Source organism: Mesoplodon densirostris, chromosome 4 (assembly GCF_025265405.1).
Source record: "Mesoplodon densirostris isolate mMesDen1 chromosome 4, mMesDen1 primary haplotype, whole genome shotgun sequence".
NCBI classification, from domain to species: domain Eukaryota; kingdom Metazoa; phylum Chordata; class Mammalia; order Artiodactyla; family Ziphiidae; genus Mesoplodon; species Mesoplodon densirostris.
In genome coordinates this window covers 135,468,124-135,490,161 of record NC_082664.1, presented here as the reverse complement: position 1 = coordinate 135,490,161, position 22,038 = coordinate 135,468,124, and the positions used below count along the sequence as shown (strand labels likewise).

At 41.4% G+C, this 22,038-nt stretch overlaps 1 protein-coding gene and 1 long non-coding RNA gene across 3 annotated transcripts in view; one reads left to right on the top strand and one right to left on the bottom strand.

Moving 5' to 3' along the window:
• The window catches only part of LOC132488730 (uncharacterized), a 40,142-nt gene extending 32,242 nt beyond the window's left edge, over positions 1-7,900 (bottom strand). Inside the window, exon 1 of the long non-coding RNA XR_009531803.1 lies at positions 7,526-7,900. This is a non-coding gene — a long non-coding RNA (uncharacterized LOC132488730). The remainder of the gene's footprint in view (positions 1-7,525) is intronic.
• Positions 1-21,663, top strand: part of MYZAP (myocardial zonula adherens protein) — a 140,914-nt gene extending 119,251 nt beyond the window's left edge. The window contains exons 1-4 of one of the 2 annotated variants that reach the window (XM_060097284.1): positions 7,757-7,959; positions 9,930-10,574; positions 12,985-13,189; positions 15,065-21,663. In XM_060097284.1, the coding sequence (XP_059953267.1) occupies positions 7,847-7,959; positions 9,930-10,574; positions 12,985-13,189; positions 15,065-15,211 (1,110 nt within the window). In that variant the 5' untranslated portion in view covers positions 7,757-7,846 and the 3' untranslated portion in view covers positions 15,212-21,663. Of the gene's footprint in view, positions 1-7,756; positions 7,960-9,929; positions 10,575-12,984; positions 13,190-15,064 lie in introns of those variants that run through there. The other variant, XM_060097285.1, reaches the window with a different exon arrangement.
• Positions 21,664-22,038: the final 375 nt, after the last annotated feature.

Here is a 22,038-nt window from a genome sequence, read left to right as displayed (position 1 = left end):
AGTGATCACTGAAGAAATCAAAGAAGAAATAAAAAAATACCTAGAAACAAATGACAATGGAGACACGATGACCCAAAACCTATGGGATGCAGCGAAAGCAGTTCTAAGAGGGAAGTTTATAGCAATACAATCCTACCTTAAACAGGAAACATCTCGAATAAACAACCTAACCTTGCACCTAAAGCAATTAGAGAAAGAAGAACAAAAAACCCCCAAAGTTAGCAGAAGGAAAGAAATCATGAAAATCAGATCAGAAATAAATGAAAAAGAAATGAAGGAAATGATAGCAAAGATCAATAAAACTAAAAGCTGGTTCTTTGAGAAGATAAACAAAATTGATAAACCATCAGCCAGACTCATCAAGAAGAAAAGGGAGAAGACTCAAATCAATAGAATTAGAAATGAAAAAGGAGAAGTAACAACTGACACTGCAGAAATACAAAAGATCATGAGACATTACTACAAGCAACTCTATGCCAATAAACTGGACAACTTGGAAGAAATGGACAAATTCTTAGAAATGCACAACCTGCCAAGACTGAATCAGGAAGAAATAGAAAATATGAACAGACCAATCACAAGCACTGAAATTGAAACTGTGATTAAAAATCTTCCAACACACAAAAGCCCAGGACCAGATGGCTTCACAGGCGAATTCTATCAAACATTTAGAGAAGAGCTAACACCTATCCTTCTCAAACTCTTCCAAAATATAGCAGAGGGAGGAACACTCCCAAACTCATTCTACGAGGCCACCATCACCTTGATACCAAAACCAGACAAGGATGTCACAAAGAAAGAAAACTACAGGCCAGTATCACTGATGAACATAGATGCAAAAATCCTCAACAAAATACTAGCAAACAGAATTCAACAGCACATTAAAAGGATCATACACCATGATCAAGTGGGGTTTATTCCAGGAATGCAAGGATTCTTCAATATACGCAAATCAATCAACGTGATATACCATATTAACAAATTGAAGGAGAAAAACCATATGATAATCTCAATAGATGCAGAGAAAGCTTTCGACAAAATTCAACACCCATTTATGATAAAAACCCTGCAGAAAGCAGGCATAGAGGGAACTTTCCTCAACATAATAAAGGCCATATATGACAAACCCACAGCCAACATCGTCCTCAATGGTGAAAAACTGAAACCATTTCCACTAAGATCAGGAACAAGACAAGGTTGCCCACTCTCACCACTCTTATTCAACACAGTTTTGGAAGTTTTAGCCACAGCAATCAGAGAAGAAAAGGAAATAAAAGGAATCCAAATCGGAAAAGAAGAAGTAAAGCTATCACTGTTTGCAGATGACATGATACTATACATAGAGAATCCTAAAGATGCTACCAGAAAACTACTAGAGCTAATCAATGAATTTGGTAAAGTAGCAGGATACAAAATTAATGCACAGAAATCTCTGGCATTCCTATATACTAATGATGAAAAATCTGAAAATGAAATCAAGAAAACACTCCCATTTACCATTGCAACAAAAAGAATAAAATATCTAGGAATAAACCTACCTAAGGAGACAAAAGACCTGTATGCAGAAAATTATAAGACACTGATGAAAGAAATTAAAGATGATACAAATAGATGGAGCGATATACCATGTTCTTGGATTGGAAGAATCAACGTTGTGAAAATGACTGGAGTACCCAAAGCAATCTACAGATTCAATGCAATCCCTATCAAACTACCAATGGCATTTTTCACAGAACTAGAACAAAATATTTCACAATTTGTATGGAAACACAAAAGACCCTGAATAGCCAAAGCAATCTTGAGAACGAAAAACGGAGCTGGAGGAATCAGGCTCCCTGACTTTAGACTATACTACAAAGCTACAGTAATCAAGACAGTATGGTATTGGCACAAAAACAGAAAGATCAATGAAACAGGATAGAAAGCCCAGAAATAAACCCACACACATATGGTCACCTTATCTTTGATAAAGGAGGCAGGAATGTACAGTGGAGAAAGGACAGCCTCTTCAATAAGTGGTGCTGGGAAAACTGGACAGGTACATGTAAAAGTATGAGATTAGATCACTCCCTGACACCATACACAAAAATAAGCTCAAAATGGATTAAAGACCTAAATGTAAGGCCAGAAACTATCAAACTCTTAGAGGAAAACATAGGCAGAACACTCTTTGACATAAATCACAGCAAGATCCTTTTTGACCCACGTCCTAGAGAAATGGAAATAAAGACAAAAATAAACACATGGGACCTAATGAAACTGCAAGGCTTTTGCCCAGCAAAGGAAACCATAAACAAGACCTAAAGACAACCCTGAGAATGGGAGAAAATATTTACAAATGAAGCAACGGACAAAGGATTAATCTCCACAATTTATAAGCAGCTCATGCAGCTCAATAACAACAACAACAAAACCAATCCAAAAATGGGCAGAAGACCTAAATAGACATTTCTCCAAAGAAGATATACAGACTGCCAACAAACACGTGAAAGAATGCTCAACATCATTAATCATTAGAGAAATGCAAATCAAAACTACAATGAGTTATCATCTCACACCAGTCAGAATGGCCATCATCAAAAAGTCTAGAAACAGGGCTTCCCTGGTGGCGCAGTGGTTGAGAGTCCACCTGCCGATTCAGGGGACACGGGTTCGTGCCCCAGTCCGGGAAGATCCCACATGCCACAGAGTGGCTGGGCCCGTGAGCCATGGCCGCTGAGTCTGCACATCCAGAGCCTGTGCTCCGCAACGGGAGAGGCCACAACAGTGAAAGGCTCCCCGCCAAAAAAAAAAAAAAATCTAGAAACAGTAAATGCTGGAAAGGGTGTGGAGAAAAGGGAACACTCTTGCACTGCTGGTGGGAATGTGAATTGGTACAGCCACTATGGAGAACAGTATGGAGGTTCCTTAAAAAACTACAAATGTAGCTACCATATGACCCAGCAATCCCACTACTGGGCATATACCCTGAGAAAACCATAATTCAAAAAGAGTCATGTATCAAAATGTTCATTGTAGCTCTATTTACAATAGGCTGGAGATGGAAACAACCTAAGTGTCCATTATCAGATGAATGGATAAAGAAGATGTGGCACATATATACAATGGAATATTCCTCAGCCATAAAAAGAAACAAAATTGAGCTATTTGTAATGAGGTGAATGGACCTAGAGTCTGTCATACAGAGTGAAGTAAGTCAGAAAGAGAAAGACAAATACTGTATGCTGACACATATATATGGAATTTAAGGAAAAAAATGTCATGAAGAACCTACGGGTAAGACAGGAATAAAGACACAGACCTACTAGAGAATGGACTTGAGGATATGGGGATGGGGAAGGGTAAGCTGTGACATATATACACTATATACACTACCAAACGTAAAATAGATAGCTAGTGGGAAGCAGCCGCATAGCACAGGGAGATCAGCTCAGTGCTTTGTGACCACCTAGAGGGGTGGGATAGGGAGGGTGGGAGGGAGGGAGATGCAAAAGGGAAGAGATATGGGAACATATGTATAACTGATTCACTTTGTTATAAAGTGGAAACTAACACACCATTGTAAAGCAATTATACTCCAATAAAGATGTAAAAAACAACTAAAAATAGAACTACCATACGACCCAGCAATCCCACTACTGGGCATATACCCTGAGAAAACCATAATTCAAAAGGACACATGTACCCAATGTTCACTGCAGCGCTATTTACAATAGCCAGGTCATGGAAACAACCTGAATGTCCAATGACAGATGAATGGATAAAGAAGATGTGGTACATATATACAATGGAATATTAGCCATAAAAAAGAACGAAACTGGGTCATTTGTAGAGATTGTGGATGGACCTAGAGTCTGTCAGAGTGAAGTAAGCCAGAAAGAGAAAAACAAGTATCATATATTAACGCATATATGTGGAATCTAGAAAAATGGTACAGATGAACTTATTTGCAGGGCACAAATAGAGATGCAGACATAGAGAACAGACATGTGGACACAGGGAGCGGGGGAAGGGGATGGTGGGACGAACTGGGAGATTAGGATTGACATATATACACTACCATGTGTACAACAGATAGGTAATGGGAACATGCTATAAAGCACAGGAAGCTCAGCTCAGTGTTCTGTGATGACCAAGATGGGTGGCGGGGCGGGTGGGAGGGAGTTCTGAGAGGGAGAGGATACATGTATACATATAGCTGATTCACTTTGTTGTACAGCAGAAACACAACATTGTAAAACAATTATACTGAAATAAAATATTTTTTAAAATAAAATTTAAAAATCTTTCAGTTAAAAAAATAAAAAGCATAGAAAGTAAAAAAAAAAAAAAAAAAAAAAAGAATTTACTTTTAGCGTGGAGTACATGCACTTTACAGCCTAAACCCTTGGGTGGCTGAGGAAAACCTTTTGTTGCGGTGGGATCACAGAGAAGTACAAAGGCAGGAAATGTGACATTTTGTAGAAGTATAGAGCTGGAAGGGAAATAAATCTGTGAATTCCTCAGCATAGAGCTTCCTATGAGGCTTTCTGTTTCTGATATCTGTGCAGAGAAATGGATTCCCCTTATTGCCCCTTCCACTTTTTTCTCTCTCTACCAGGTCCTTTCTCTTTCCGTTTTTCACTCTGTTTTTCTCATACCCAATTCCGATTGCCTGTTCCTTCCCTTACTTTCTCTTCCCGAACTGGCCAGGCTCCTGTCAGTTATTTGTGAAATTCTGCCTTAAGGACAGACAGATGAGGCAGCTGGCAAGACTGGTCCATCGAGAAAGCACTTTGGGGGACTGACTGGAAGAGGAGAGTTGGTAAATGGTACACAGGTGTCAGCCATCGTTCAATTAAGTCTTGGGTTTACCACTCTTGATTAATTTTTCATTAGCTACGGTTGCTATGGACTTGACTCAAAGTTCAGCATGTTCCATTTCCACACGGATGCTTAAGAAAAACCACATTCTCACACACACACACGAAAACAGAATTTGTTTCATAGTTGTTTATGACCCTTGGTTTTCATCTCTTCTCCATGTGCTCAGCACGTACCAGGGCAGAGCAAAAGCGAGCCTTCCCTCTCCTCAGTCAGCTCTTTCACCCTGAAGGCCAGTCATCAATCAAGCCTTGATTTTCCTAACACTGATGAGATTGGGGTCTGTATTAGTCAGGGTTCATCAGAGTAAAAGATCCAATAGGGTGTGTGTGTTTGTGTATTAACAATTGTATCAGCCATTATGAGAGACAGAGAGACAGAGAGACAGAGAGAGAGAGAGAGAGAGAGACGGAGGGAGAGGGAGGGAGAGGAGGAGAGAGAGGGAGAGAGAGGGAGAGAGAGGGAGAGAGAGGGAGAGAGAGGGAGAGAGATATTCATGTTAAGGAACTGGCTCACAAATTATCACTGCACGGCAGACCAGCAGGTTAAGACCCAGGAACTTGCAGTTCAAGTCTGAAGGCTATCTGCTGGCAGAATTCCTTCTTGCTCCGGGGAGGTCAATCTTTGTTCTCTTAAGGGCTTCAACTGATTGGCTGAGTCCCATGCATATTATAGGGGGCGATCTGTTTACTACTCTAAGTCCACTGATTAGAATGTTAATCTCAGCAAAAAAAACTTTCACAGGAACATTTAGAATAAAGTTTGACCAAATTTCTTCACTTGCTAAGCCTCTTGGTTAGTGATTAGAGAACTAGACAGTTGGTGCAACCGCTGTTAGGAATTCGTATTTGTATTATGATAACTTTTAAGTCCTAAGTTATGTTGTGTAAAAGATTCTATCCCATACCACTGAAAATATTTTCACAGTAATTATGATTAACGTTTATATTAAAAGCTTAAGATCTGTATATATAGAAGGGTATTTCATAAAGAAGGGGAATATGGGGGAAATGCAGAAAGAAAAATTATGAGAGGGAGATTCTATTAGTACCTGCTATATGCAATAGGGGAGACAGAAAAGCACAAATATAGCTCCTGGACAGAATTCCCTGACTTTACAAGTTTGTTAGAAAAGAAATCACCATGCACAATACAGCTGGAGAAGCATAATATGTTCTAAGCACTATAGTTATGCTCAGAGAGCAATCTGGGTTGGAATAATCTAAGAAGGTTCAGGGAGAAGGTGAGACTTGAGCTAAGATTTATAATGAGCTAGGGGAACAGGGACAGCCTTCCACAAAAGGAAAACAGCTGGGGGCAAAATTCTGAGGCTTGAGAGAAAGCATCCTTGCTTTGAGGGCACATGTGGCCCAGGATCAGATGGGGGAATAAAGGCCTTCAGCTGCAGTCCAGGGACAGGGTGGGAAAGGCTTTGGGGGAGCTTGTCAGGGGACTGCTATCTGACAAGGGCCTTACTCAAGTACTCCTCATTTAGCTAGGGATGGAGCAGGTTACTGAAATTCTGGGCTTCAAAGCAGGGCTTATGTTGAGAATTTTGATACATTAAACTGATCAGAATGGACTAGACTGCAAGGATACAGAAATGGCTTCAGCTGTGCTCCCTCAAGTAGCTTCAGATTTTACCTAGCCTTCTGTCTGACTGGGATGGAATTGCTCGTTTATTGTAGCACCACACAAAGGACGGAGAAAATGTAAATTTTCCATATCAAAGGAGGGGGAGACTGGTGTTGGAGGTTATAGGGTCTTTCAAACCTCCCAGTGGATGTCTGTTATGACTATAGCATGCTTCCCACTATTTTCTTTGGGACACAGCTCTCCTTGCTGAACTATAAAGAGAAGGTAAGAGCTAGGTGTGATGCTTATTATACTGCTTTCTTCAACAGCCTAAAAAACTTTCTCACAATTTGGAAGAAGGAAATTTTCAAATTGGTGTGGTAGAAAAAGCTCACCTGGGCATGTGTCTAAAATCTGATGTCCTCACTTAGTTTTGTGCCTTGGGAAAACTTCAGTTTTTGTGCCTTTGTTTTTCTATAGGCAAAATAGGGAACTGTGAAAGAGAGGTTCTCCACTGGCTTGTACAGCACCTCCCACCCCCATCACCTCTTGTGGGGCTTGGCAATCGTGTGTGTGTGTCGGGGAGGGTTGCGTTTTAATCGTGTGTGTGTGTGTGTGTGTGTGTGTGTGCGCGCGCGCGCGTGTCGGGGAGGGGTGCGTTTTGTATTGTTACGAGGACTCAGGGGTGCCAAAGCAACTAGTGGGCAGAAGCCAGACACCAAATATCTTGCAATGCCTGAGGCAGTCCCGCAAACGAAGAAAAGTCCTGCTCCAAATGCCACAGAACCCCATTAAGAAACGCTCATGGTCCCTAAGGGTCCTTCCAACTTTCACATTTGAGGACTTCACTAAGCCTTGCATCTGGAGGGCCACGCCATAGGCCAGGGCCTCCCGTGCCCGGCACATACCCCAACCTCACCAACTGCTAACCAACTCATCACTCAGGCTTCCACATGTATTTCACTTCTCGGAGATACCTTCCCTGGTGCCTGTGGCCGTCTTATAATTCTACTGTTTGACTGTTACTTGATTAATGTCTGCCCCCCTCCCCCACTCGGTCGACTCCTTAAGGGCCCGAAGCACTCACCGAATACTTTCTGAACGTAACAGGCGGAGAGCGGATGCACAGAGGAAGAACAAGTGACTCGAAAGCGCGCCTCGCCGGCGTCTGACGTCACCCCGCAACTTCCGTTCCTTCCCGCCTCTCCGGCCACCCCTCCTCCTTGTCCGTGTTTGTTTCCGGCGTTTCAATAAAGCTCGATTCGGTTAGAAGAAGACTGTTCTTCCGGGAAAATGGCGACTCCCACTCGTTCGCCGGAGTACCCGCCGGCCGCGGATCCGGCGCGAGCAGCGGGGGTTGCTGAGGACGCCGAGTGCCTGCCGCCTCGCCAGCCTCAGCCCCCGCAAAATGTTCTCGCTGCCCCGCGGCTTCGAGCCCCAAGCTCCCGAGGACTTGGGGCAGCGGAGTTTGGCGGAGCTGCGGGAGATGTTGAAGCGCCAGGAGAGACTTTTGCGCAACGTGTAAGCTTGGGTCCCGCCGAGTCACCGCCGGGCTCCTCGGGTTCAAGCTCCCTGGGACGCGTCCCTCCCTGCCTCCACTCCGATCCCGTCCCTGGAAGGTGACCTTGCCTCAGTCAAGTCCATTCCAGGCCCACGGGCGAGTGGCCGGCCTAGTCACAGAGCCGACCGCGTCCAGCCAGGCGCGGGGCGCCTGTGGGGATGGCTTCCTAGCGTTTCAGCTCGTCATCAGCTCCTCGTTGGTTTTACTCAGCTCCTTGTGTCTGTTCTCCGAAGGGGGGGGATCTGTATCCCAAATCCTTTCTCCCCCCCCTCCCCAGTAGTGCCCCAAACATCTAGTCAGTTTCATCTGTAGATCCCTATTTTTACAGGAACTGTAGGAAATGGGAAGAGTGGGATAAAAGAGTTGTTTTATTAGGCAAAGAAAGTTTGACTCCCATTCAGCTGGTAGACTTAATAGATTTTAGCAGAGGATCGGTATAATGAAAATGATTTTTTTAGGAAGCTGATTTTAGCAGGTCGGTGCAGGATAGTTTGAAGGAATCTAAGAGGCAGAAGAGAGTAGAAGGATATTTTCAGAGAGGTTCCCAATAGGAGGGTTGTAAGAAAGTGAACTAGAGGGTAGTTGTGGGATTGGGAAAACTTCATCAGGTGTAGGATAATTTGAATATGTAGTCGACAGAGATGGCTGAAGTTTCCAGCCTGTATGGAACACCATTAATAAAAATAGGAAAGTTGGGGGAGGGGAATAGGTCTGAGATTGATTTACCAGAGATGAGTTGATGGAAGAGTTAATTATATCTGATTAAAAGCTGAGGGCCTCCCTGGTGGCGCAAGTGGTTGAGAGTCCGCCTGCCGATGCAGGGGATACGGGTTCGTGCCCCGGTCTGGGAGGATCCCATATGCCGCGGAGCGGCTGGGCCCGTGAGCCATGGCCGCTGGGCCTGCGCGTCCGGAGCCTGCGCGTCCGGAGCCTGTGCTCCGCAACGGGGGAGGCCACAACAGTGAGAGGCCCGCATACCGCAAAAAAAAAAAAAAAAAAAAAAAAAAAAAAAAAAAAAGCTGAAGAAGTGGTCAGGAGGCTCGAGAGAGAGAGAAGGCTGGAAAAATATAGGCATCGCAACTGGAGACGGATGTTAAGTTAGAATTGGGGGAATGAATGTAGTATCATAAAGAATAGGGGGCCTGAGATGTAACCTTCCCTTCCCATTTTATTGTATGGCTGAAGAAAAGGAAATCAGAAAAGGAACTTCTGCCACTTAGCAAAAGGGGCAAATGATCACTTGGGGGGCTTCTTACAACTATTTTGACTTTGTGAGAATGGGATTTTAATCTATAGTGGTGAGTTAACTTTTTGGTCTTAGGACCCCTTTTACTCTTAAGACAGCATCCTGAAGAGCTCTTGTGTGTCATATCTACTCATATTTATCACTGTCTTAGGAATTACAAGTGAGAATCTTTAAAACACAAGAATACACAAGCACACACATTCTATTAGCCATCAGAGCAATGATATCATCCATATCATGTGGCCTCTGGCAAACTCCCCTGTACTCATGGTAAGAAAATGAGAGTGAAAATGCCAAATAGTATCTTAGTGTTATTATTAAAATAGTTTTGATCTTGCGGATCCATCCACCTCCCCTCCCAACGAAGGTCTTGGAGATCACACTTTTAAAAACTGATGATTTGGGGGATGTCTTATGTTAGTATCATGCTTAAAATACTTTTGCAGAAATTCTAATTAGATGAGACAAATGAGGCATATTCCCTATTCTTCCTGCAGCCCCTTCTTTTTGGGGGGTATTTGGATAATGATTCTGTTTCACTCCTGTTTTGGGGCAGTTGGAAATTGGATTTTTGACTTAAAGATTGATTCTTCTCCCTTTGAGAATAATGCTTTTTTGTCTGTATATCTCAAGTTTAAAAACACAGCTGTCTCTAATGTATACCTGTTCTTTTCCTTTTGCCAGAAAATTCATTTGCAAATTGCCCGACAAAGGTAAAAAGATCTTAGACTCCGTCGCCAAACTGAAAGCTGCCATTGCAGAACGTGAAGAAGTTAGAGGAAGAAGTGAACTCTTTCATCCCGTTAGTTTAGACGGTAAGGCGAGGCAAAAAGCGATTACAGTTGATGGGGACACAGATAAGGCCCAGAATTCTGACCAGATACTTGATACTTCATCACCAGTTCCTGGCTGTTCCTCTGTAGCTAACATCACATCAACTCAGACAACCTCACAACAACAGGGACTGGCACATCTGACTCTCAGAGGCGATGCTGAGTCCCCTGAGGCTGAGCACACAGTGAGTGAACGCCCAGCTTCCAGCATCAGGACTGCCATGCCTTCCTCATCTGCAGCTAGTAAGCCCCTCACTCAGCATCGTGTTTCACGTCAAGCGGAGGATCATTCTAGCAGCTTGGACAACTTGTTTATTGATAGATTACAAAGGATCACCATTGCAGACCCCATTGAGCACCACTCAGAAGAAAACCAGAGTCCTGAGAACTTGGCCGGCCTTTGGAGTGGGCTGCAGAAGAAGCCTCATTACATGGAAGTGCTAGAAATGCGAGCCAAAAACCCCATGCCCCTACAGCATAAATTTAAAACCAATGTGTAAGTACCATCAGAAGCAGGCTTGTTACAGGAGCATAATGTCTGTTAAACTCAAAAAACTGGGAGAATGCTTTAAGGTCAGTGGCCTTGGTGTGGGAACTCCTTGTACTTGGGAATGAGGGTATTGTGGAAACGGAAGCTAGCCTGGCTGGAGTAGAGGATTCGTGTTGGAAACTGCTTTTGTATTTTTAGCCAAATAATTGAAAAGGTCTTCAATGGCAGATGGTGTGTTAAATTTCAGGAGACCTCAGCAATGTCTCATATTAAACATGGAGTTAGAGAATTTATTACAGTTTTTTCCAGAACCATTTTCTGGTATGTAGTTCCCCCTTTGACTAGACTGTAAGCTAAGGGGAAAACAACTGCAAGAGCTGATAGCCTTTCTCAGTAAAAAATATTTGTGTGCTCACTATAAGTAAGCAGCAGATGCTGGGGCCGTACAAGAGTAAAGATTCTGCTCCTTATGGAGTTTACGATCTAGATGAGGACTCGAGGCTTACACACTTGGAAGAATGTTAAACTATAATAATTTCAGGAGGAAGGGAGCTGAGAAGGGGTTAAAAAAACTGAAGACAGATTTGGGCAGGAGGGGCAAATGAACCCTGCTTCTAAGGTCCTTGTCATAGTTTTGTGTCTGAGATCTTCAGAAAAACAAAAGCTCTTTGCAAAGAGTATTATTTATTTATATGCAAATATAACATTCAAATCAGGGAGTAGATTTATAAGAATGTAACATCAGATACAAAGTCTAACCACTACTGCCTTTCTTTGAATAACTGAAAGCCTATATGGATAAAAATACCTAAAACCAATTTTTTTGTTATAGAGACTTTAAAGTTTAGTTCTATCTTACCATTCATTTTTATAACCTCAAAACTATTTCTTCTGCATAGAAAACCAGAATTATGTTACATTAATTTTTAGTTAGGAATAAAAAGTAATCGTTGATTAAGGAGTTGGTCATCTTGTGCATGGTGAGGTATCTTTCCTCACTTCTAGGGAGGCAGAAGACCAGAAGCGTCATCTAATCAGTATATACAACAGAGAATACACTGATCCTGGTTCTGTATTATGGTCATTTACCTGGAAGTGGGAGGAGAGTAAGGGAGTATCAGTGAGGGTTCCCAAGGGAAGTTTAAGAGAGACAGAGGTGCAGTTATCAGAACAGGCCGGGCCTTGGGGAGTCAGGCTGTAGACAAATGGAGGTTGGGAGGTGGGATGAGGGTGTCCTTTGGCTTCTTTTCTACTCTTCCTTTGGCCTCCTACATGCTCTTCTGGCTCTTCTGGATGCTGGAGGCCACCCATCATCTACTTCTAGTCCAAGTCTTCCCAGAACTTCAGATTTGCATAGCTCTGAAACCCAACCATGAGGGGGTGATCTGTGGCACCTTAGGTTTATCAGGTACAAAGTAGAACTCATTTCTTCCCAAACTACCGTCTCCCATATTCCCTAAGTCAGTGGTGCCGCTGCCTTCTTTCTTTCCCTCCTTTCCATATCTGCTAGCCATGGAGCCTCACAGTACATTTCCTTGACCTTCAACTCTAATCATTCTTATGTTCATCCTTTCTCCTGTCCAAGTGAAGACTCTCATCACTCTCTTGGGCTATAGTTGTGGTCTGTCCTGGCCTAGTCTTAACTCTACCAGTCCATCCTCTCCACTGCTGCCAGAATGCAGTCTGTAAAATGTAAACCTGAACCTGTTACATAGAAGTCTTCACTGTGGACTGGACCCAGCCTACTCCCCCAGCTGTATCTTGCTGCCTTTTCCATTTTCTCCACTTCCTGTGCTTCCTGTGTGCTACAGCCCTGTCACTCCTCACTCCCTGCTGGGATGCCATCAGGGATCCCATCATTTACATGCCGAATTCTTATTATTCTGAGACTCCTCAAATTGCACTCTTTTGAAGCGCTTCTGACAACCACCCTGTCTCCTATTACAACTGGCTGTTGCTGCCTTTTTGTTCCAGTGTACCATGTGTGGGCCTATGTCATAGCACCTGCGATATTATACTGCACTGAAACTGTTTACAAGTTTATTTCCCTCTGCTGGACAATAAGCCCCTTTGCAAATGTTTTTGAATGAAGAAAATGAAAACAGACTTCAGCTCAAGTATAAACTGAAGAGAGAGGGGAAAGGCAAGGAGTCTATCTAAACCTATTGTCTGTTAGAGCAACACGTTGTCAAATTACTTGCCAAAAAGGTGCCAATTTAAGTATTTCTGTTTTTGAGATAAATATGTTAAAAGTTTTATCTACACATGTAAATAGTGGTAAAGGGCTTACTATTACTTTTGTAGAAGAATTAACTGCCAAGGTTAAAGGCCACATTTGTGTGTATGAATGTTGCAAATGTGTGTCTATGAAAAGGAAGTAGTGTGGTGGTGTAACATTAAGTGTTGCCTCCTTCAGATTACCTTCACATCAATGTGATTCGTTGAGTCGTTGTCAGAGGAGGGGGTCTCCTGTCTCCTCAGAAGAGAGACGGCACAGGGACAGGAAGCATCTCGATGACATCACAGCAGCCCGGCTTCTGCCACTCCACCACATGCCTACACAGCTTCTCTCCATAGAAGAGTCGCTGGCACTTCAGAAACAGCAGAAACAGAGTTATGAGGTATTTGGGATATGACTTGTTTCTTGTCTGCATGTTGAACGCTGCTTGAGTAAGTCAGAATTTACTCCAGGTGGTTCAGGGAGAGTGGGATTTAGTAGAAGGGATTAGGTGCTAGAGACATGGTCAGCTGATGCCATCAGGTCTCAGATGTGTGCCTCTAGCTTGCAGAGTCTCAAGTTTGCTGGAACTGCAGGGAACAGCTGGAGATGATCACAGCTACCTGTGACATCAAGGTGGTATTTGCCAGGAAATGTGGGGAGACTACTGCAGAATTTCACATCTCTGAAAGCCCAGGCTGTAGGTAGCAGTAGTATCACTTCTTGGTCTTCCACCTTAAAACACCTATGCGAGAGCTTGTCAGTGGTGGAATCTAACTGGAACCCTGCTAAGAGAATCAAGGAAGCTCCTTGTGGCATTGAAATGTAACTCTCAAGCCTGGAAGCCATGATTTAATCTAGGAAAGAAGATTCTTCCAGTTGGAGATCAGTACAGCATTAGTGATTTTTGACATTTCCAAGCTCCTTCAATACAGGGAGAGCAGAAGAGGGATGGGGAGATACTGGTGTGTTAGGAACAGACAGTTGGGGTTGGATACGCAGGCCTGCAGGCCCTTGTGAAGACTGAAGCATCTTCTACTTTTGGTCACTTAATTTTGGATAGCACTTTCTTCAAAGATCTGTGTGTTCTGCATGGAACTTTAAATATGTATGTTGACAGTCTGGGTATAAAATAATGGGATGGGAGAAAATTAAGTGTGAGGACCACTGGGAGGAAAGAAAGGGTCTGATATACTTAGATAGTAAAAATTAGAGCCTCCAGGAAAATAGCAGCCAAACCTAGTTTTGCTTAGGTAGATTTTAATTGGGAACTATATGTCAGTTACTACAAAATTAGGTTGTTATTTTGCCTTGGCTTTCCATAAAAGCTCCGTTGGCATGGATTGGGGTTTTCATGGCACTCCTTTTTAAAAGCCAGTTTTCTTCCTCTCAGTGCATTCAAGTTATTGCCTACTTGTAACTAAGCATTGAGGAATTATTTTTTAAGTTGTCTATTTGATCCTAAATGCCTGTCCGAAGTTATTTTTAGGTTGAATTAAACCATTCAGTTTGGAATTGGTTTCCTTGGTAGTAGTAGTTCCACTTCAGTCCCACCTACCTGTGCTATTTGTGGCCTTAGGGGAGGGACATAAACAAGTTCCAGTGGTTTGGGGGGGGCAGCCTGAGAAAAGTGAAGAGCCAGAGTAGGAATGAGCATTGCCACCTGCCATCATCAGTGATGGTGTCCTTGCATGTATAGAAGCACGTTGCCAATGTCTAAGATTTACTTAGACTTTTTACTGCATAGTACTTTTCATGGGAGTTAATTTGGAGAGGGATAATCAGTTTTTAGTATTCCTTGATTTTCATTGTGGCATTGAAATGTAACTCTCAAGCCTGGAAGCCATGGTTTAATCTAGGAAAGAAGATTCTTCCAGTTGGAGATCAGTACAGCATTAGTGATTTTTGACATTTGAAAGCTCAGATTGTTCTTCAGGGTTGTATATACACATGCACATGCCCACATACTTGAAACTGTTTTCATGTTTATAACTGTTGTAGTGCTAAGCTGATTCCTCAGTTTCTCATGTAGAGGTGGATATTTCAGTGCACATGGTTTATCAGTGGAAGTCTGTCATCACCACTATAGCAGGCTAGTAGTAGCTCTCCCCAGCCCTGCCACGTGGTGTCTGTGGTAGGCACAGTCAGAGTGCAGTAGAGAACACTGACTGGGCTGGAATGCTCCTTTATTTCTGGTTGTGTTCCAATGACTTCCCACTGAAAAACTGTAGGGAAAAGGTGTGAGTGTGTAATTTTTGCTTCATTTTTTGTTTTAAAGGAGATGCAAGCCAAGCTCGCAGCACAAAAATTAGCTGAAAGACTGAATACTAAAATGCAGAGCTATAATCCAGAAGGGGAGTCTTTGAGGAAATACCAAGAAGTAAGGGATGAAGGTGATGATCAGTCCTCCGATGATGAATTCTGAAGATGGGCATTTGGATCTTCTAAATCTCTGCCTGTTGAGATCTCGTTATCTTACATCAGACTTTGTAACAAGTATCAAGATCAGTGTCAGACATTGTTGAGAGAAAGAATTTTGTCAAGTTACAACAAGGAAGCTATAAAAATAGCCCACTTTCAGAAGTTAACTTTCATGTGCTTGAAAAGTTTAATATTTGAATATTGTGTTTAATCACATTATATTAAACTTTTGCAGTATTTCGTGTGTTGGTCTGATATTTTAGTAGATAGTAGAGCACATTTTTTTCTCTAAGCCAAATGAAAGCAGGTGATTAACTGCTTTTTTCTTTATACTTACCTCTACCAAATAGCATTTATTACATATCTTTCAGTGAATTATTTAGTTGTCCCAGGCATCACCTAAAATGAATTACGAGAATATAGTTCTCTCCTTTTTTGAGTAATGAAGGGAGCAATCTAGAGAATTTTGTGCATGTTGCATGGGGCTGTTACAGGATTGGATGTGAAATACGAAGGAAGACACTCAGAGAAAATGCTTAAAATGTTTGTTTCCTTCTGTCTTCCCTTAGGAAAAATGTTTTCTTTCTTCTGATTAGGAATAAGGGGTACTTTTAGTTGATGCTGGAGGGTGGATGGTCTTTCTAGGTGACCAGATTTGTCTGGAGTAACATGAGGAACAGGAAAAGTCTAAGATGATTGATGTACGTTAAGGGAGTAGCTGTTCATAGGCCTGGCCTGACTTGACTTCATTGTTCTAACGATAGGTTCAGTTGGATAAGAAAACCAAAAATATTTTTAAAGCTACCATTGGTTTGTTATCAATATATTCCTTTTTTCCCTCCCAAAAGAGGCTTATGTACACTCCAGAAACCTCAATCTCATATATATATGTAATTTTAAAGGACTATGGTTGTCTCCAGAGAAATTAACACATATGTTATCAAAGTTTTCTTTGTCTAATATGTTGGCACCTTTAAACAGTGTTGAAGGAATAAAATATTAATTAGAGCAACTTCAAAATGCTAATAGTGATGTTTTACTGGTGCTTAATTAAATGTAACTTAACTTTAAAGGAGACTTCATTTATGAAATTTGATCGAGAACACATTTAGGCAGATGTACGTGTGATAGGAAGGGCTCAGTTCTATGTCATGTCCTTCCAGGAACAGCTACTGCTTTCCATCTCCCTTTTGCCCTCCTCCCAACAAAAAGCAAATGTAGAAATATGCTGAGCAAACAATTCCATTAATTTAGTTTTTAAAACTAATTGTAAATGATTTCACATCCTAAAGTTATTTAATGCTCCTTCTTTATAGAATGAATACATGTTATTTCTGGAAAGCTGGATCATGGGAGGGCTCACATGCACATGCACATACACACAGTCCCCCTGTAGTCCTACCACCGAGAGGGGGCCTCTGTTAACATTTGGGTACGTGTACATATGCATACCTTTCTATGCATAGGTATACATTTCTATTTTCAATAATACAATCATACACTGGTTAACAGTCTGCTCTATACACTGTAAACATTTTCACGTACTAAATATTTTGCATTTTAGATAGCTGCAGAATATTCCATTTTATGGGTGTACCATAACTTAAAATCAACTTGTTGATAAGTGAGGAAAACTGAGGTATAGCAGTAGGTTTCCACATCTAGCAAGGGAAGGAATCGGGCCTCAAACTCAAGCTGTCATCCAACCCCAAAGCCAATGCTCTTCACCAATGACTGTTTATCCTGAGAACAACCCCCAGAAGACAAAATGATATTAACAAACTGACTGGAGAGGAACCGAGATGGCGGAGTAGAAGGACATGCTCTCACTCCCTCTTGTGGGAACACCAGAATCACAACTAGCTGCTGGACAATCATCGACAGGAAGACACTGGAACTCACCAAAAGAGAAAGCCCACATCCAAAGACAAAGGAGAAGCCACAATGAGACGGTAGGAGGGGCACAATCACAGTAGAATCAAATCCCATAACTGCTGGGTGGGTGACTCACAGACGAGAACACTTAAACCACAGAAGTCCACCCATTGGAGTGAAGGTGCTGAGCCCCGCGTCAGGCTTCCCAACCTGGGGGTCCGGCAACAGGAGGAGGAATTCCTACAGAATCAGACTTTGAAGCCTAGTGGGAATTGATTGCAGGACTTTGACAGGACTGGGGGAAACAGAGACTCCACTCTTGGAGGGCACACACAAAGTAGTGTGCACACTGGGACCCAGGGGAAGGAGCAGTGACCCCAGGGGAGACTGAACCAGACCTACCTGCTAGTGTTGGAGGGTCTCCTGCAGAGGCGGGGGGTGGCTGTGGCTCACCGTGGGGACAAGGACACTGGCAGCAGAAGTCCTGGGAAGTACTCCATGGTGTGAGCCCTCCCAGAGTCTGCCATTAACCCCACCAAAGAGCCCAGGTAGGCTCTAGTGTTGGGTTGCCTCAGGCCAAACAACCAACAGGGAGGGAACCCAGCCCCACCCATCAACAGTCAAGTGGATTAAAGTTTTATTGAGCTCTGCCCACCAGAGCAACATTCAGCTCTACCCACCACCAGTCCCTCCCATCAAGCCTCTTAGATAGCCTCATCCACCAGAGAGCAGAAGCAAGAAGAACTAAAATCCTGCAGCCTGTGGAACAAAAACCACATTCACAGAAAGACAGACAAGATGAAAAGGCAGAGGGCTATGTATCAGATGAAGGAACAAGATAAAACCCCAGAAAAACAACTAAATGAAGTGGAGATAGGCAACCTTCCAGAAAAAGAATTCAGAATAATATAAGTGAAGGTGATCCAGGACCTCAGAAAAAGAATGGAGGCAAAGATGGAGAAGATGCAAGAAATGTTTAACAAAGACGTAGAAGAATTAAAGAACAAACAAACAGAGATGAACAATACAATAACTGAAATGAAAAGTACACTAGAAGGAATCAATAGCAGAATAACAGGCAGAAGAACGGATAAGTTACCTGGAAGACAGAATGGTGGAATTCACTACCATGGAACAGAATAAAGAAAAAAGAATGAAAAGAAATGAAGACAGCCTAAGAGACCTCTGGGACAACATTAAATGCAACAACATTCACATTATAGGTGTCCCAGAAGGAGAAGAGAGAAAGGACTAGAGAAAATATTTGAAGAGATTATAGTTGAAAACTTCCCTAACATGGTAAAGGAAATAGCCACCCAAATCCAGGAAACACAGAGAGTCCCAGGCAGGATAAACCCAAGGAGAAACATGCCGAGACACACAGTTATCAAATTGGCAAAAATTAAAGACAAAGAAAATTATTGAAAGCAGCAAGGGAAAAACGAAAAATAACATACAAGGGAACTCCCATAAGGTTAACAGCTGATTTCTCAGCAGAAACTCTACAAGTCAGAAGGGAGTGGTATGATATACTTAAAGTGATGAAAGGGAAGAACCTACAACAAGATTACTGTACCCAGCAAGGATCTCATTCAGATTCAACGGAGAAATCAAAATCTTTACAGACAAGCAAAAGCTAAGAGAATTCAGCACCACCAAACCAGCTCTACAACAAATGCTAAAGGAACTTCTCTAAGTGGGAAACACAAGACAAGAAAAGGATCTACAAAAACAAACCCAAAACAATTAAGAAAATGGTCATAGGAACATACATATTGATAATTACCTTAAATGTGAATGGATTAAATGCTCAAACCAAAAGACACAGGCTTGCTGAATGGATACAAAAACAAGACCCATCTATATGCTGCCTACAAGAGACCCACTTCAGACCTAGGGACACATACAGACTGAAAGTGAGAGGTTGGAAAAAGATATTCCATGCAAATGGAAATCAAAAGAAAGCTGGAGTAGCTATACTCATATCAGATAAAATAGACTTTAAAATAAAGAATGTTACAAGAGACAAGGAAGGACACTACATAATGAAAAAGGGATCAATCCAAGAAGATATAACAGTTATAAATATATATGCACCCACCATAGGAGCACCTCAATACATAAGGCAAATGCTAACAGCCATAAAAGAGGAACTCAACAGTAACACAATAATATTGGGGGACTTTAACACCTCACACCAATGGACAGATCATCCAAAATGAAAATAAATAAGGAAACAGAAGCTTTAAATGACACAACAGACCAGATAGATTTAATTGATATTTATAGGACATTCCATTCAAAAACAGAAGATTACACTTTCTTCTCAAGTGGGCACGGAACATTCTCCAGGATAGATCACATCTCGGGTCACAAATCAAGCCTTAGTAAATTTAAGAAAATTGAAATCATATCAAGCATCTTTTCTGACCACAACACTATGAGATTAGAAATGAAATACAGGGAAAAAATGTAAAAAACACAAACACATGGAGGCTAAACAACACGTTACTAAATAACCAAATCACTGAAGAAATCAAAGAGGAAATCAACAAATACCTAGAGACAAATGACAATGAAAACACGATGATCCATAACCTATGGGATGCAGCAAAAGCAGTTCTAAGAGGGAAGTTTATAGCTATACAAGCCTAACTCAAAAAACAAGAAAAATCTCAAGCAAACAATCTAACCTTACACCTAAAGGAACTAGAGAAAGAAGAACAAACAAAACCCAAAGTTGGCAGAAGGAAAGAAATCATAAAGATCGGAGCAGAAATAAATGAAATAGAAACAAAGAAAACAATAGCAAAGATCAATAAAACTAAAAGCTGGTTCTTTGAGAAGATAAACAAAATTGGTAAACCATTAGCCAGACTGATCAAGAAAAAGAGGGAGAGGACTCAAATCAATAAAATTAGAAATGAAAAAGGAGAAGTTACAACAGACACCACAGAAATACAAAGCATCCTAGGAGACTACTACAAGCAACTCTATGCCAATGCCAATAAAATGGACAACCTGGAAGAAATGGACAAATTCTTAGAAAGATATAACCTTCCAAGGCTGAACCAGGAAGAAACAGAAAATATGAACAGACCAATCACAAGTAATGAAATTGAAACTGTGATTAAAAATCTTCCAACAAACAAAAGTCCAGGACCAGATGGCTTCACAGGTGAATTCTATCAAACATTGAGAGAAGAGCTAACACCCATCCTTCTCAAACTCTTCCAAAAAATTGCAGAGGAAAGAACACTCCCAAACTCATTCTATGAGGCCACCATCACCCTGATACCAAAACCAGACAGATACTACACACACAAAAAAAAGAAAATTACAGACCTATATCACTGATGAATATAGATGCAAAAATCCTCAACAAAATTCTAGCAAACAGAATCCAACAACAAATTAAAACGATCATACACCAAGATCAAGTGGGATTTATCCCAGGGATGCAAGGATTCTTCAATATATGCAAGTCAATCAATGTGATACACCATATTAACAAATTGAAGAATAAAAACCATATGATCATCTCAATAGATGCAGAAAAAGCTTTTGAAAAAATTCAACACCCATTTATGATAAAAACTCTGCAGAAAGTGGGCATAGAGGGAACCTACCTCAACATAAAAAAGGCCCTATACGACAAAGCCACAGCAAACATCATTCTCAATGGTGAAAAACTGAAAGCATTTCCTCTAAGATCAGGAATGAGACAAGGATGTCCACTCTCACCACTAATATTCAACATAGTTGTGGAAGTCCTAGCCATGGCTATCAGAGAAGAAAAAGAAATAAAAGGAATACAAACTGGAAAAGAAGAAGTAAAACTGTCACTGTCTGCAGATGACATGATACTATACATACAGAATCCTAAAAATCGCACCAGAAAACTACTAGAGCTAATCAATGAATCTGGTAAAGTTGCAGGATACAAAATTAATGCATAGAAATCTCTTGCATTCCTATACACTAATGATGAAAAATCTGAAAGAGAAATTATGGAAATACTCCCATTTGCCATTGCAACAAAAAGAATAAAATACCTAGGAATAAACCTACCTAGGGAGACAAAAGACCTGTATGCAGAAAACTGTAAGACACTGATGAAAGAAATTAAAGATGATACCAACAGATGGAGAGATATACCATGTTCTTGGATTGCAAAAATCAATATTGTGAAAATGACTGTACTATTGAAAGCAGTCTACAGATTCAATGCAATCCCTATCAAATTACCAATGGCATTTTTTACAGAACTAGAACAAATCATCTTAAAATTTGTATGGAGACACAGAAGACCCCGAATAGCCAAAGCAGTCTTGAGGGAAAAAGACGGAGCTGGAGGAATCAGACTCCCTGACTTCAGACTATACTACAAAGCTACAGTAATCAAGACAATATGGTACTGGCACAAAAACAGAAACATAGATCAATGGAACAAGATAGAAAGCCCAGAGATAAACCCACGCACCCATGGTTAACTAATCTATGACAAAGGAGGCAAAGATATGCAATGGAGAAAAGACAGTCTCTTCAATAAGTGGTGCTGGGAAAACTGGACAGCTACATGTAAAAGAATGAAATTAGAACACTCCCTAACACCATACACAAAAATAAGCTCAAAATGGATTCGAGACCTAAATGTAAGACTGGACACTATAAAACTCTTAGAGGAAAACATAGGAAGAACACTCTTTGACATAAATCACAGCAAGATCTTTTTTGATCCACCTCCTAGAGTAATGGAAATAAAAACAAAAATAAACAAATGGGACCTAATGAAACTTCAAAACTTTTGCACAGCAAAGGAAACCATAAACAATACGAAAAGACAACCCTCAGAATGGGAGAAAATATTCGTAAACGAATCAACGGACAAAGGATTAATCTCCAAAATATATAAACAGCTCATGCCGCTCAATATTAAAGAAATAAACAACCCAA